The sequence below is a fragment of the Danio rerio genome, chromosome 23 (assembly GCF_049306965.1).
Source record: "Danio rerio strain Tuebingen ecotype United States chromosome 23, GRCz12tu, whole genome shotgun sequence".
Classification (NCBI taxonomy): domain Eukaryota; kingdom Metazoa; phylum Chordata; class Actinopteri; order Cypriniformes; family Danionidae; genus Danio; species Danio rerio.
The window spans coordinates 30,450,066-30,463,187 of NC_133198.1; the positions used below are offsets into that span (position 1 = coordinate 30,450,066).

Here is a 13,122-nt window from a genome sequence, read left to right on the forward strand (position 1 = left end):
AAACAACGATTAGACCTTCAGAGCGGTGTTAATGCGTCCTGAAGTAAAGCGAAACGGCTATAAACTCCAGCAAGATAGACTGATTATATGCAGAGCCATATACCTTTATCTCTAAATAAAGTAGGCTATAACTATAGAAACTGTGTTTATTTTAACTGAAAGCTTCGTCGTGTTTTCTGACCTCACGCACCTGTCAGTCAGCACTCCCAAAGGTTCAAACAGAAAGCGCACAGCACGGTTACAGAAAAGTTTGGCTGTTACCTGACATCTGGTGAACGCCCATCCCTCTCTGCGCAGCCACATTAACAGTGTGAGCAAATCATCGTATATGCGCTGAAAATCCGGCCGCTTTGACAGCATTGGCAATGTTTCTGGCGTTGTCGGTTGTCAAGCGGGGTTAAGTTGGTTTTGTTTTTGATATTCCTGACACATTCAGACGGTCCCTTACTAAGAGCTTCGTGCGAGCTCTCCCGGCTAAATATTGTGAGGGCTTAAACGGAGCAGTGCTTGTAATGTCGAACGAAAAAAAGTGTTAATTAGCTCAACTTTTGCAGGCACGCGTGACGTTATTGGAAAGGTATCACGGGGTGGGTGTGTCGCGATTCTTCCTTATTACACCGCGACACAGGATCGTAGATCTGAGTGTCGCGATTTCGATTTTATATCGTGTATCGTTACAGCCCTACTCTATATATACAAATGCACCTTTAAAAAAACATTTTATCTGCACTAAGGCCCGCTGCATAGGCAGTATAGGCAAATGCTAAGGGCGCTGTACATCCAGGGGGGTGCCAGAAATGAGTGCAGTTAAGTTGGTTTTGTTTTCGATATTCCTGACACATTCAGTGTTTGACGGCAATAACTCAAAAACCTCTTACCCTAAAAAGATCTAAAGTGTGTTTCCTACAAAAAGACAAAGTTGTTTATGTTTCACAGCTGTCTTTTTCTTTTTTTTCGCTCGACATAACGAGCACTGCTCCGTTTAAGCAGTCGCATGTGTGTAGCCAGGAGAGCTCACGCTGAGAGGAGCTCTCAGTAAGGGACCGTCGGAAAAGGTCTTCTTTTTTTCTTTTTTTTGCTCCACTCAGATTCAGGTGTGTTTAAACAGACAATACACTTAAAAATATGTAAACATGTCCGTCCTGCGTGTTTTACTTTTAACACAACAAATTTTTTCTTAAATAAGCACAAACAGTTGCTAAAGTAGTCAAATGCTTCATTATAGATCTGTGCATTCTTATATTAACACCTCTGTTATCAAACAAAATAATGAGAGATTCATTTGCTGCTCTTCACTAAATAACTATAGTAACTTTAATCAATATGCAAATACAATCAAAGATTTTATAGCTTTATTTAATTTCTGTATAGGCCATTGATTTTAATAGGCTAAACCTTTTATTTTATTGTCAATATTTTCTAATGTTTGCTATGTATTCTATCATTTGAAGCTATTTGTTGTCCCATATTTTTTACATCCCAACGTTGACAGATTGCTAATCAATAAATAGCTATAGTGCTATCTGTAAGTTTTAACGTCAGCTAATGTTATGGAAGGGCATAGACCAGTGGTCACCAAACTTGTTTCTGGAGGGCCGGTGTCCCGCAGATTTTAACTCCAACCCTAATCAAACACACCTGAACAAGCTAATCAAGGTCTTACTTGGTATACTTGAAACATCCAGGCTCGTGTGTTGAGGCAAGTTGTAGCTAAACCCTGCGGGGACACCGGCCCTCCAGGACCGAGATTGGTGACCCCTGGCTTAGACGTATGGAAAATAGTAAAAGTAATGTAACTACCCCCATCATTCCTTCCTCAAGCAAATGTGTAAATATTTAATCTATTCAGCAATAACGTTAATTGCATTGGCATATTTATCAGATGTTTTTCCAGCTTGTAGTAGTCGATCAAAAAGCGATTTAGTTTCTTATGACTATACACTAGCAGTGGAATTTACGATGTGACAGGGCGCCACCTGAAATCTTGTCTAGGGCGCCAAATTGGTTAGGGCCGGGCCTGCCTGTGATATCATGTCACTTGGTTTTTGATTGTCAGGATGTTTTAGGCCTAGTTTTAATAATATTTAAACAATATAGCTATAATGATATTTATACATGATCAAACTAGTGTTACTTTTTCCGCTACAGTAACATCCAACGAGCAGAGTAACAGCTCGTGCAAAGGATGAGACAGACAAAAGTAATTAATGCATGCACTTATTTTACTTATTTCTTACTTATATACTTATTAACTTGGGTAAACATAAAACAAAGAATAAACCGAATAAAACTTTCTTCCTCTTCTTCAGCTGCACAGCACACAGCAAGCTTACATCATCCAGCATGCGTGTCGAACTACACTACCCACAATACACTTCGCTATGGACTACAACTCCCGTAAATATTCTATTCCCCCTCTCCTGCAACACTAGCGTGCAACTTAAGCAAAACTGATACTAAAATTGTTTCAAATTTGGTTTTGTAGTTCGGGCCTAAATAAATGTTTGTTGCAGTTTTTAATCATTTAAGTTCATTTGATTGACTATATACAAGTCAGTTGATATCATTAATGCATTTATTGGGTAAAATTGCTACTTTTTTCTGTCATTTAATGTGTCTTGGTCATTATCAATGCACTGTCACTTTAATAGAGCGTGAGCAGTGCGGAAAAAATAGACCCAGCGCCAAAACTATCGCGCCACTGCTGCTTCAGTGACGCTCACGCCTCGCTCTGACGCGCTGCTGCTGCGTGCGGTATGAAAACTCTGTTAACTTGGACGCCGAAAAAACACGCGCTGCTCACGCTGTGCTTGTGGTCACGTGACTTCACGCAGCGTAGTGTGGAGACGTGAGAAAATGGATACAGAACAGACCAACACTGAACTTGTGCCCAGAAAAAATGCTACCTCTGTTATTTGGTGATATTTTGGCTTTAGGATATCGACACTGAGCAGAAAGAGGTACAGTGCAAAATTTGCCAAACTAAAATTGCTACATCACGTGGCAACACGACAAATTTATAATCACCTTAAGCAGCAAAGAGAAAAGTATGATGAATACATGGCGATAAAAACCAGTAATGTAAAAATATTTTTAAAAATGGGTATTTGTTTTATTTATCTGTACATTTGACTTTAATTTTATTTTAAAATTAATTTAATGTAATTTATTTCAGTAATGTAAAGATGTTACTGTTATTTAGTTTTGTACAACTTTGTTTTAATTTGAAAACATTGTTCGTTTCTAGTTGTTGCTAGATTGCACTGTATACTGTATCTCAGTTAAAAAATAAGTTTCAGCATTATTATTAATCAGTGTGTGCATTTTTCTTAATAACAAGTATGTTGAGTCATACAACTTGTTTATCGTATCGCAATCGCAAATCGCAATTTTTACCTTAATAATCGCAATGTGATATTTTTCCCAAATCGTGCAGCCCTAGTACTTATACTAACATTGTAAACCTTTATTTTCATGCACAACTGTGTGATCGCTATAAAAGAAAAAACATATCAAATGCTTGCCGTAATCATAACTCTAAAATGCTATATGATCATTTAAATGATGTGCACACTTTCGGTTTCATTCTGACTGCTAAGTACTTGTTCATACTTCGCACGCGGCTCCCAAACGATCACTCTGTGCCCCAAACTGAATTTTATTTACAACTGTATATCCCGTTACTCGCAACCTATGCAGGTTCTGTTCATTAAAGTAGACGTGCGCGCGTCTATCATTCAGTAGAGTGCGCACTCTCTGTAATAACAGCTCATGGTCAGCAGCTCACGTCACGTGTGATTTCCCGGCCGCGAAAACATCATTATATGAAGAAAAAAAATGACATTTATTGGTGAATTTTACCTTATAAATAGAGTTTGTGACTCATTCAACATCATTTGGAAGTGTCAATGTCACTGAGCAACGTATGTGAAACAATGAAAAGACTCACGCAGCCGCCTTTTCTTCTCTCCTGAACTTGAAAATATGATTGGCAGAATCGAAGAAATGCTGGATTAAGATCGCGATCTTTTAACGATTAATTGTGCAGCTCTAATTTCCATTGGATGTATACATGTGTTCAAAACATTTATGTGAGACAAAGCTATAGCTATAATTTAACAGCTACAGATTTGTCACATGGATTTTTTTATTTTTACCAGTGTATAATTTGAACTACAGTTCGGGGTGACAATCAAAACATCACTGATATTAATAATTTTAAACTTCACTTTTGGACGTACTGTACCACTTTTTAGGTACCTTTTCGGAAGGGTACCTAGCATAACAAAAAGGTACCAAAAGGCAGAGCAAGACGTGCAGCTGAACATTATTGGTTTACAGAGAAACGTCACTAGCGTGTGCACAAGTAAGAGAGTGACAACAAAGGAAGCACCAATTTTAAATACACAGCCGGTACATTACACCGATACAGCATATAATAACGAACTATGGTCGACCCAAAACGTGTTGTTGTCTTGATGAACCGTCACAAAGTAGATGATTTTTACTTTTGCCTGCAGACCTCCGCTAACTGCGGGCGCACCTCACAAAACAGCTGAGGCTTTTATACTTGACGCCTTCGCCGTTGAGATATTCTTTAAAACGACAGTGGGTGGTCAAAAGAAAATGGACGTAGAGTCAGATGGATAAAAGTAGAAAGGGTCCTAATAATATCGCTCAAGATTTTTAAACTAATTATTTTTAATTTAACTAATTAACAACCCACACAGCTTTACTTTGACATTCCTTCGAATGAAAATGATGTCGACTGATACTTTCAGTTCAGGTGTATGACAGACATGTCGTACACCATGCCCACAAAAACTAGTTAGTACCATTGGTAGCCTTTTGGCAGTGAAATCGCAAGCATGACAAAGGTTACCCTTACAGACCTGTACCATACTGTACTGTACCACTCATTGGAAACGGGCCACAAATGTTTTTTTTGTGTGTTGTAAAGAAATCCGTGTTTTTGAAGTCAAAAAAGACAGCAGAAGTTATGATTTACTGTTACGACTGAAGTTTATTTATTTTTTTATTATTGCGGATTGTACTCCTTATTCTTTTGTCCCGCCTCCTTGCTGTTTTTCTGATGTCTTATAGGCTCCCACGCCGGCGTGATTCCCTGCTCGGATTGGCTGCTGGTCTACGAGGCCTGTATAAAAGGGAGCTTCCGGCAGGAATCGGAGAGCTCATTTCTGCTGCGTTCGGTGTTTGGAGTGGAGCTCCTGGGTTTCCCTCACCCCTTTGGCCGACGACAAACAATAATCAACTTTGTATTGATGACCATCCTATGCTTGAATATTTATTGAGAGTTTGAGCGTGTAGGGGTGACCTGCCTATTTACTTGATTACTTTTGACTTTGTTTATATCAGGGAGTCAGGTAAGATTCTTGTATGTTTCTTTAAATAGTAATAGGTAATTTAGTGGATTTATTTTATAGATTCTTTTGTTTGTTATTTTGGCCTGTGGTCACCCTGATGAAATGCTTGTTTATATAAACCCTATTTTTCTATAATAAATATCTTCATATATACTCTCAATTGAGTGTGTGTTTGGTTGTCGACCGAAGGGAATCTTTTGCTATAAGTTTTGTTTAGTTTGGGAAATCCACCACCCCAACACATTTGTTTGTTCTTCGTTTATTATGCCCTTTTTGTTTCCCCTAGACTTGGGGCGTAATATTTACTTTATTTAGCCTGACATTTTTACTGTTTCAAAATATTATAAATGCTCATAAAATTCAATATATTGTGTTCAATGGAGTAAAAAAAAGTGGTTGTTTTTTTTTTACTCAGACATTTAAAAAGAACTTATGTTAGAGCTGTAATCACAATATCGTGATACTGTAAAACCATAGTATTTTTATCCAAGGTTGTCATGCTATCTTAAACGTATACAGGCCCATGTCTAGTAATAATTGCTAAAATTTCTGCTGACAAAAAATATGCCATTTTAAAATTACACACATTTAGAATTTCTATTCTATTTTCTACTAAATATTTGATCAAGCAAACGCAGCTTTACAAGAGACTTACCAACCCCAAATGTTTGAGCAGTCAGAGGGTTTACTTTTTATTTGCTTATTTAATCCTTAATTTACATATTTAGCTACTAAGTTATTTATTTATTTATTTGTGCTTTTATCGTGTGAAATTGTGCATATGAATTATGCATAATTTTGTAAGCTAGGATTTATTCTGCGAAAAAAAAAACTGTCATTTTGGTATGTTGGCAAAATTTCAGTTTTAAACCACTAAGCAGTTTGCAACTTTGCAAGAGAAATATGCTGGAGGAGGAGTCTTTAACCACAGTTTGCGGCAGAGGTGGGACCAAGTCATTGTTTGGCAAGTCACAAGTAAGTCTCAATTCATTGCCCTCAAGTCCCGAGTCAAGTCCCGAGTCAAGACAGGCAAGTCCCGAGTCAAGTCCCAAGTCAAAGGCAACAAGTCTCAAGTCAAGTCCAAAGTCTTATAGTTTGATTTTCGAGTCTTTTCGAATCTTTTTAACAGAAAAATAAAATTTAAACAGATTATGTATGGTTGTAAGATCTGTATTTATTAAACAAACCTTTTTTTTAATGAAAGAACATTGCTTAGATATATAAAGATACAAATGCAATTTTCTGAAAAGTACTGAACAGTGTTGAGTCTCGTCTACACAGCATATTGCACAAGAACGAGTTCCACCAAAAAAAGAGTCCATTTTGCCTCACATCACACAGAAATTGCAGGTCTACTGCTGTCTAGTTCATTAAGTTTAGTTGTGCTATGTTATGTCTTCAGTGATCAACTTGTGATTAACTAAAACTACATAAACAACCTCAATGAGGCAGCAGTAGACCAACAACTCCTGTATGCTGCAAAGTAAAATTGAGTGAAATTGGTATTTTGTCAATTGAATCTCGTGTGTGCTAAAGAGATGGAGATGCAAATCTGTCTAGCAGCAATGTAAAATGGTAGCACATATTCTAAATGAAGTATGCTACTTCATACAAACAATAACGTTGTTTTCTTCACATAACGTTGAAGAACTTTGCTCTCTACCTTGTGTGATGCTCGTGCACCGATTTCCTCTGTGGACAAAACTGCTTGCGAGCTCTCAAATATACGCTGCTCACGCGCAAATTTTCTCGCTCTCAAATATGCACTGCTCACACACACATTTTCCTGCGCGCTCTCAGAGATTATATATAGATTTTGTGTCTTGTGTTTCCTCTTCCTTTTGTGCTTTTTGATATGATTTATATTGAGGCACTATTTATTAACAATAACCAAAATACTAAAATAGACTTACATATTAAATTTTTTATCTAATAAACCATAACATTTTGGCTGTATGTTTTATGATGAGATATTTCCAGTTTCAAACACTTAAAGACACAGAGAATAGAGGTTGGATGTAAAGAATGCATTTTGTTTTACAAACATTTATTAAACATCCAAAAGGTGCACCATACTAATCAAATAAAAAACATTTAAACAAAAATATAACTAACGCAAGCAGAAATGTAACTGTGATAAAAATAAGGGAAAAAAATAAATCTCACTATCAATCCCATTTTATCATGGCAACTAAAATAAAGTGAACACGTCTCTGCTGTCTTCCACATTATTGATGAGATTGTGGAGGACATTTTCCATGTCATCCTCTTCATTTTAAGTAAAAGCTGTTCCACAGGGCCCCTGAACACATCTATTGGCATGGACAGTGTTTTGAACAGTACTATAGTAAAGTACTTTAATTATTTTGTTGGGGTAATATTATAGTTGCTATGGTAACACAAGTGTAATATAAACAAATGACCCAGTGCTGTAGTTTTTTTACAGTATTAGGTATATTATACTACAATTCACCACACTTTACTGTAGTAAAACTACACTCTGTATTTCATTTTATTAGTTCATTATTCTTAATACTACAGTATGCTGAAGCATTCATTAACAACTAGTAAATAATACTAGGCTTAAACATAGGCAGTATACCTAACTCTCAAAAACACTAGTATTTATTATAGAATTTACCTTAACCACATAGTTTTTCGTGTATTGTTACTAAATAGTTTAGCAATATATAAACCATATCAACATTCTGGAATAATCAATTTACCAGGAGGATCTCTGGAGAGCAAAAGCAGGAAAATTATGAAGCGCCAGTGTGGACAAAACTCAAGCAAACGCAGAGAGACTTAATACGCGCATGAGAGACCAGCAAATCAGATTGAAGTACCTGCCCACTGGTGAAAGTAATGTCAGAGCCAATTAGATTTTTCTTTCTTTTCATAAAGAACGGGGTTCGAATCCCACTTAGGCACTTGTAAACTATCATTTTAGAACATTTTGTCAAAAACCCCTACTAAAAAAAACAGCTTAAACCAGCCTAGGCTGGTTGGCTGGTTTTAGAGGGGTTTTGGCAATTTCCAGGCTGGTTTCCAGCCATTTCCAGCCTGGTCTTAGCTGGTCAGGCTGGGAGATGACCAGCTAAAACCAGCTATGTCCAGCTTAAACCAGGCTGGTCAAGCTGGTTTTAGCTGGATTTTGCTGGTCAGTTTTCAGCCTGACCAGCTAAGACCAGGCTGGAAATGGCTGGAAACCAGCCTGGAAATGACCAAAACCCCTCTAAAACCAGCCTGGTCGACCAGCTAAAACCAGCTTACCAACCTAGGCTGGTTTAAGCTGGATTTTTCTGCAGGGATATTGTAATGTTTAACCATTTATTAGAGCCACAAAGTATCTAAAACTTGTTTTCATGTTTGAAAAGCCAATAAATGTGCTAAATAAATTAAAATAGAAATACCCACAGTGAAACAGTTATATAAATTTAAATATTAGTTTAAATACATTCATAGTGGTTTTAAATATCTTTTTAATATGTAAAGTAGAGAAGTTCACATTCAACAAACTGAATGAAACAAGTCTTCGTTTTTAGTTTATTTAAAAACAATTACAAATGTAGTAATTCAACTCACAATTAAATGATCTCATTGAGTGATGGAATAATAAAGGTAAAACTTTAATTGAATGATCAGTCAAGTGTTTCCAAATGAAATCTGTTAAAATAAGAGTCCTACAAAACAGGAACAAAGACACTCATGAAACAAAATGTGATTGTTAATTGTATTTTTTATTAGTTGGTTGGTTTTAAGTACTTTAAAAATAGTAGATAATCCTTAAATATAGAGGGGGAAATACAGAAAAACAAACAAAGAGAAATTCAACAATATAGATGCATTACATTACAATCTCACAATAAATTTTTTTATTAAAAACCATATAGAGGACTAAAATATTGCTAAGAGGCATAACATCAACAATAATAAAAATACCTTTAAGGTTTTAAATACTAAATAAAATTAATAGTATTAATCCAAAATATGAAAAATGTAACACTTTACAATAAGGTTGTATTAATTAATTAAGTTTATGCATGTACTAATGTGAACAAACAATGCAGTGCAGTTCATTACAGTATTCATTATTTTATGCTTTAATTAATGGAAATAAAATTATTGGTTAATTCTTGTTAACTCACAGTGCATTAACATTAATGTTAACAAGCATACCTTTAAATTGTAATAATGCAATAGTAAATGTTAAACTATAATTAATAAAGGTTTAGAAGTATAGTTCATTATTAGTTCATGTTAGTACATAGATTAACTAAAGAAACCTTATTGCAAAATGTCACCAGAAAAAAACAAAAAAGTTTTTTTTTACAGTTTTAAGAGCTTTAAAAATAAATTATATATCTAGTTATTATGGCATGTAATCAATGTTACTACTAATTAAATAGTTAGAAAATACTGTCAGAGGATGGGCAAAACACAAAGATAAAACATAATATGCGCATTGACACAAACGACCAAGTGCAAAAACATAAATTACAGCCATGTTCATTCATAATTATATGATATAAATCACAAGAGGATAAATTTGGTTTTAAAAAAACTGAAGTTCATTGACTTATACACAACAGTAAAACAATGCTTTTGCACAACAGAAACACATTGCGAGTAGTAAAGTCTCTTACCTTTGACAGATGTTGTAAATCCGCTGAATAAAACAAAAGGAGCAGATCACAGATGTGTTTATTTCACTCTCTGAGTCAGAATGAAAATGGCATCTTCAAATTTCCCGCTGGTGCAAAAACACGGAAGTGCGCTACAAAGCGCTAGTGGTCGAAAGTATGCGTGCATGCTCTCTGTCACACACGCACACACACGCAGAGATAGAGCGTTCTGTGTCAACATACTTTTTATCTTTGGGCTTTTTATAGAAAGTAGCAAGTCTTTACAAGTCAATAGGCGCAAGTCCAAGTGAAAGTCCGAGTCATTTATGTTCAAGTCCAAGTCGAGTTGCAAGTCTTTTTATATTTTGTCAAGTCGAGTCTGAAGTCATCAAATTCATGACTCGAGTCTGACTCGAGTCCAAGTCACATGACTCGAGTCCACACCTCTGGTTTGCGGTTCAGAACAACAGAAAGTGAAAGTAAAAACTTTCAACATTTCAACACTGGAATTTATGAACAATAACAAGACTGATAATTTTCAAATTATAAAAGTTTTATCAAGTATTTTTAAATGCAATATAGAATAATAAACAGATTTTTTTAATTATACAAGCAACATTTCAACCATTATTCAATTATAAATGTTTGCTGTATTGTTCTGTACCCGTCCATCAATGTTCGGTTGTGGTTAACCATAAATAAGTTTGAATAACAGTCTCTCATTTGTCCTTGTTTGGTGAATTGGATCACTGGATTCATGTTTTGGCCTGCTGTGAAAGAATCATAGATGCTCCCAGATTTTCATGATGCATCACTGTGGGACTTTTCAGGGTGCAAATAAAGCATTGATCTAACAGTAAAACATCATTGCAGGCTATACATTATATGGTCTTCCTGTTAGAGCAAACGCTCACACATGCTGCATTTAAGATTAGGGATGTAATAATGAATATAAATTTTACCTTCAGCTGTACAGTTCTGGGACCAGGGGGAGGCCACAGTGCCATCAACAGGAGCTTCAGTTTGTGTGGCAGGAATCTCCTGCCACACCTTGGCATTAGGGTTCAGACCAGCTCCTTTAGCAGTGACCTGCAACAACAGAAGGAAATGCAATAAATTCATTAAATCTAAAGGCTTATTTTGAAATCTTTCAGAGGTTTTATAACACACGCATATTTAGAGGATGGTAGCATTGCTTATTCAAGGGCCCTTATGAAATATTTAAATCATTTCAAGTTTCTCTTTAAAGGAAAAGCATGTAAACTGCTTCCTGTGTTGTTCCTATGACACTACGGCTTGTTTACATGTCTTGAGTGACACTGAGTAATGGCAGATGAGCCCACTTAACCTGCGTTTCCTTGACACCACTTTACTACCCCCATCAAAAGCAACCTAAAAAACCCACTAAGAACGCCAAGAATAACCACATGTGAGAGATGGTACTTCAGTCGTAATAATAATAATAATAATATTAATATTGATAATAATCAAAAGTTAACATAACACAACATAAAAAATATGCATCACTTGTGGCTAATATGAAATGTTTTTTACACATTCAGTTTTTGTGCCTGAATGCTATTAGACCATATGGCATGGTTCATTTAATTTGTTCTGCTGCATTTGTTCACAACTGGTTTCTAATTTATTCAGATGCACTCCCCATCAAAACAACCCAATCATTCTTAAGCGATTTATTTTAAATATATTTATATATATTAATATGTTTATATATTTATATATATATATATATATATATATATATATATATATATATATATATATATATATATATATATATATATATATATATATATATATATATATATATATTGTGGCCAGGGGCAGACGCCGGGCAGTTTCCCGCTGTTTGGACGTACTTTTTGGGCCGGGCTGATCATCTTCTTATGATCTGATCGGCCCATAAAACACTTAGCAGATTGTCATGTTTTTCTGCATCAGTGATTGACAATGCTGTGAGCTGTCACACTCTGAAAGTAAAATGTTTCTTTTCCAGACAGAGCGGCCGTGTGACATAATCTGCAGCCCATTGGTTCTTTTCTTTATTGACATTGGGCTGACCCAATCACAAACTTTCATGTTGGGCTCTGTGTAACGTAGGTATGTATTTGTCAAAATTACGCGCGGGTCTGCACCGCGGGAGAGCAGGCTTTTGCGTCTGCACTCTGCAGCGGAGCACAGATCAATATATTCCTGTCTATTCTATCCAGTTACCTATCTGTCCATATAAATATACTTTTTTAACTTTTAATCTGCACCACGGCCGCAGCAACTTCCTATGCTGTTTCCTTAACCTGCAAGTCTTTATTTTACAAATGATAAAGAATGTCTGCCTCTCAAGCTCTAAGAGGGGTGTCATTCATGTATTTTAAGATGCACTCGGGTCAGAAGACAATCGCATGAGATATCATGACATTGTGTTTTTAATCATCTGCATGATGTAGGCTTATAGTGACAATAATATTTATCCAATATGGTTATTATAATGATATTTATGCATGACCAAACTAGTGTGCATCTTAAGCAACTTTTTTTACATTTAGTTTTGTAGTTCGGGCTGAAACAAATATTTGTTGCATTTTTTAATTGTTTATGTTCATTTGATTGACAATGTAAAAGCTGTTAGCTACGTTTGATGTTTCATTGTTGAGTTAAACATTTTTTTAGGGTCTCTGACATATTGCTTTCATTATTTATCTTTATTTTTTTAATCAACATTAACTGTGTGCGTCAGCAGGCAGTTTTTGTTATGCTCATTATTTTCTAGGCTCCTTCAAAACACACAGGCAACCACATTTCCAGTGTGAATTATCATTTTATTTTAATAATTAAAAAAATGTAGTTTTTTAATTTGTCAACTCTCGTTATTTCCTATATATGGGTTTTGTGCTTTTATAGAATGGGAGTTGGTAAACCTATTCAAGGACATGCACAGATTTTCAATACTTTATTATTATTATTATTATAATTTTCCATATCTGCAATGCCAGTATTTTGGCATTTTTTTGCAGACCACTTAGAATCCAACATGGAAACCAATGTTTTCTTTATTGGCATTGATTGTTTTGAAACTCAAATGACATTAACATGCC

At 35.5% G+C, this 13,122-nt stretch overlaps 1 protein-coding gene and 1 long non-coding RNA gene across 3 annotated transcripts in view; one reads left to right on the forward strand and one right to left on the reverse strand.

The window, feature by feature from the left end:
- larp4aa (La ribonucleoprotein 4Aa) overlaps positions 1–13,122 on the reverse strand; it is a 39,543-nt gene that overhangs the window by 20,087 nt on the left and 6,334 nt on the right. For both annotated transcript variants that reach the window (NM_001423566.1, XM_009296950.4), the window contains exon 2: positions 10,972–11,098. In NM_001423566.1, the coding sequence (NP_001410495.1) occupies positions 10,972–11,098 (127 nt within the window). The remainder of the gene's footprint in view (positions 1–10,971; positions 11,099–13,122) is intronic.
- LOC141380503 (uncharacterized) lies at positions 1,078–4,228 on the forward strand. The gene is made up of 2 exons (XR_012398567.1): positions 1,078–1,598; positions 2,010–4,228. It is a non-coding gene; the product is annotated as an uncharacterized lncRNA (long non-coding RNA).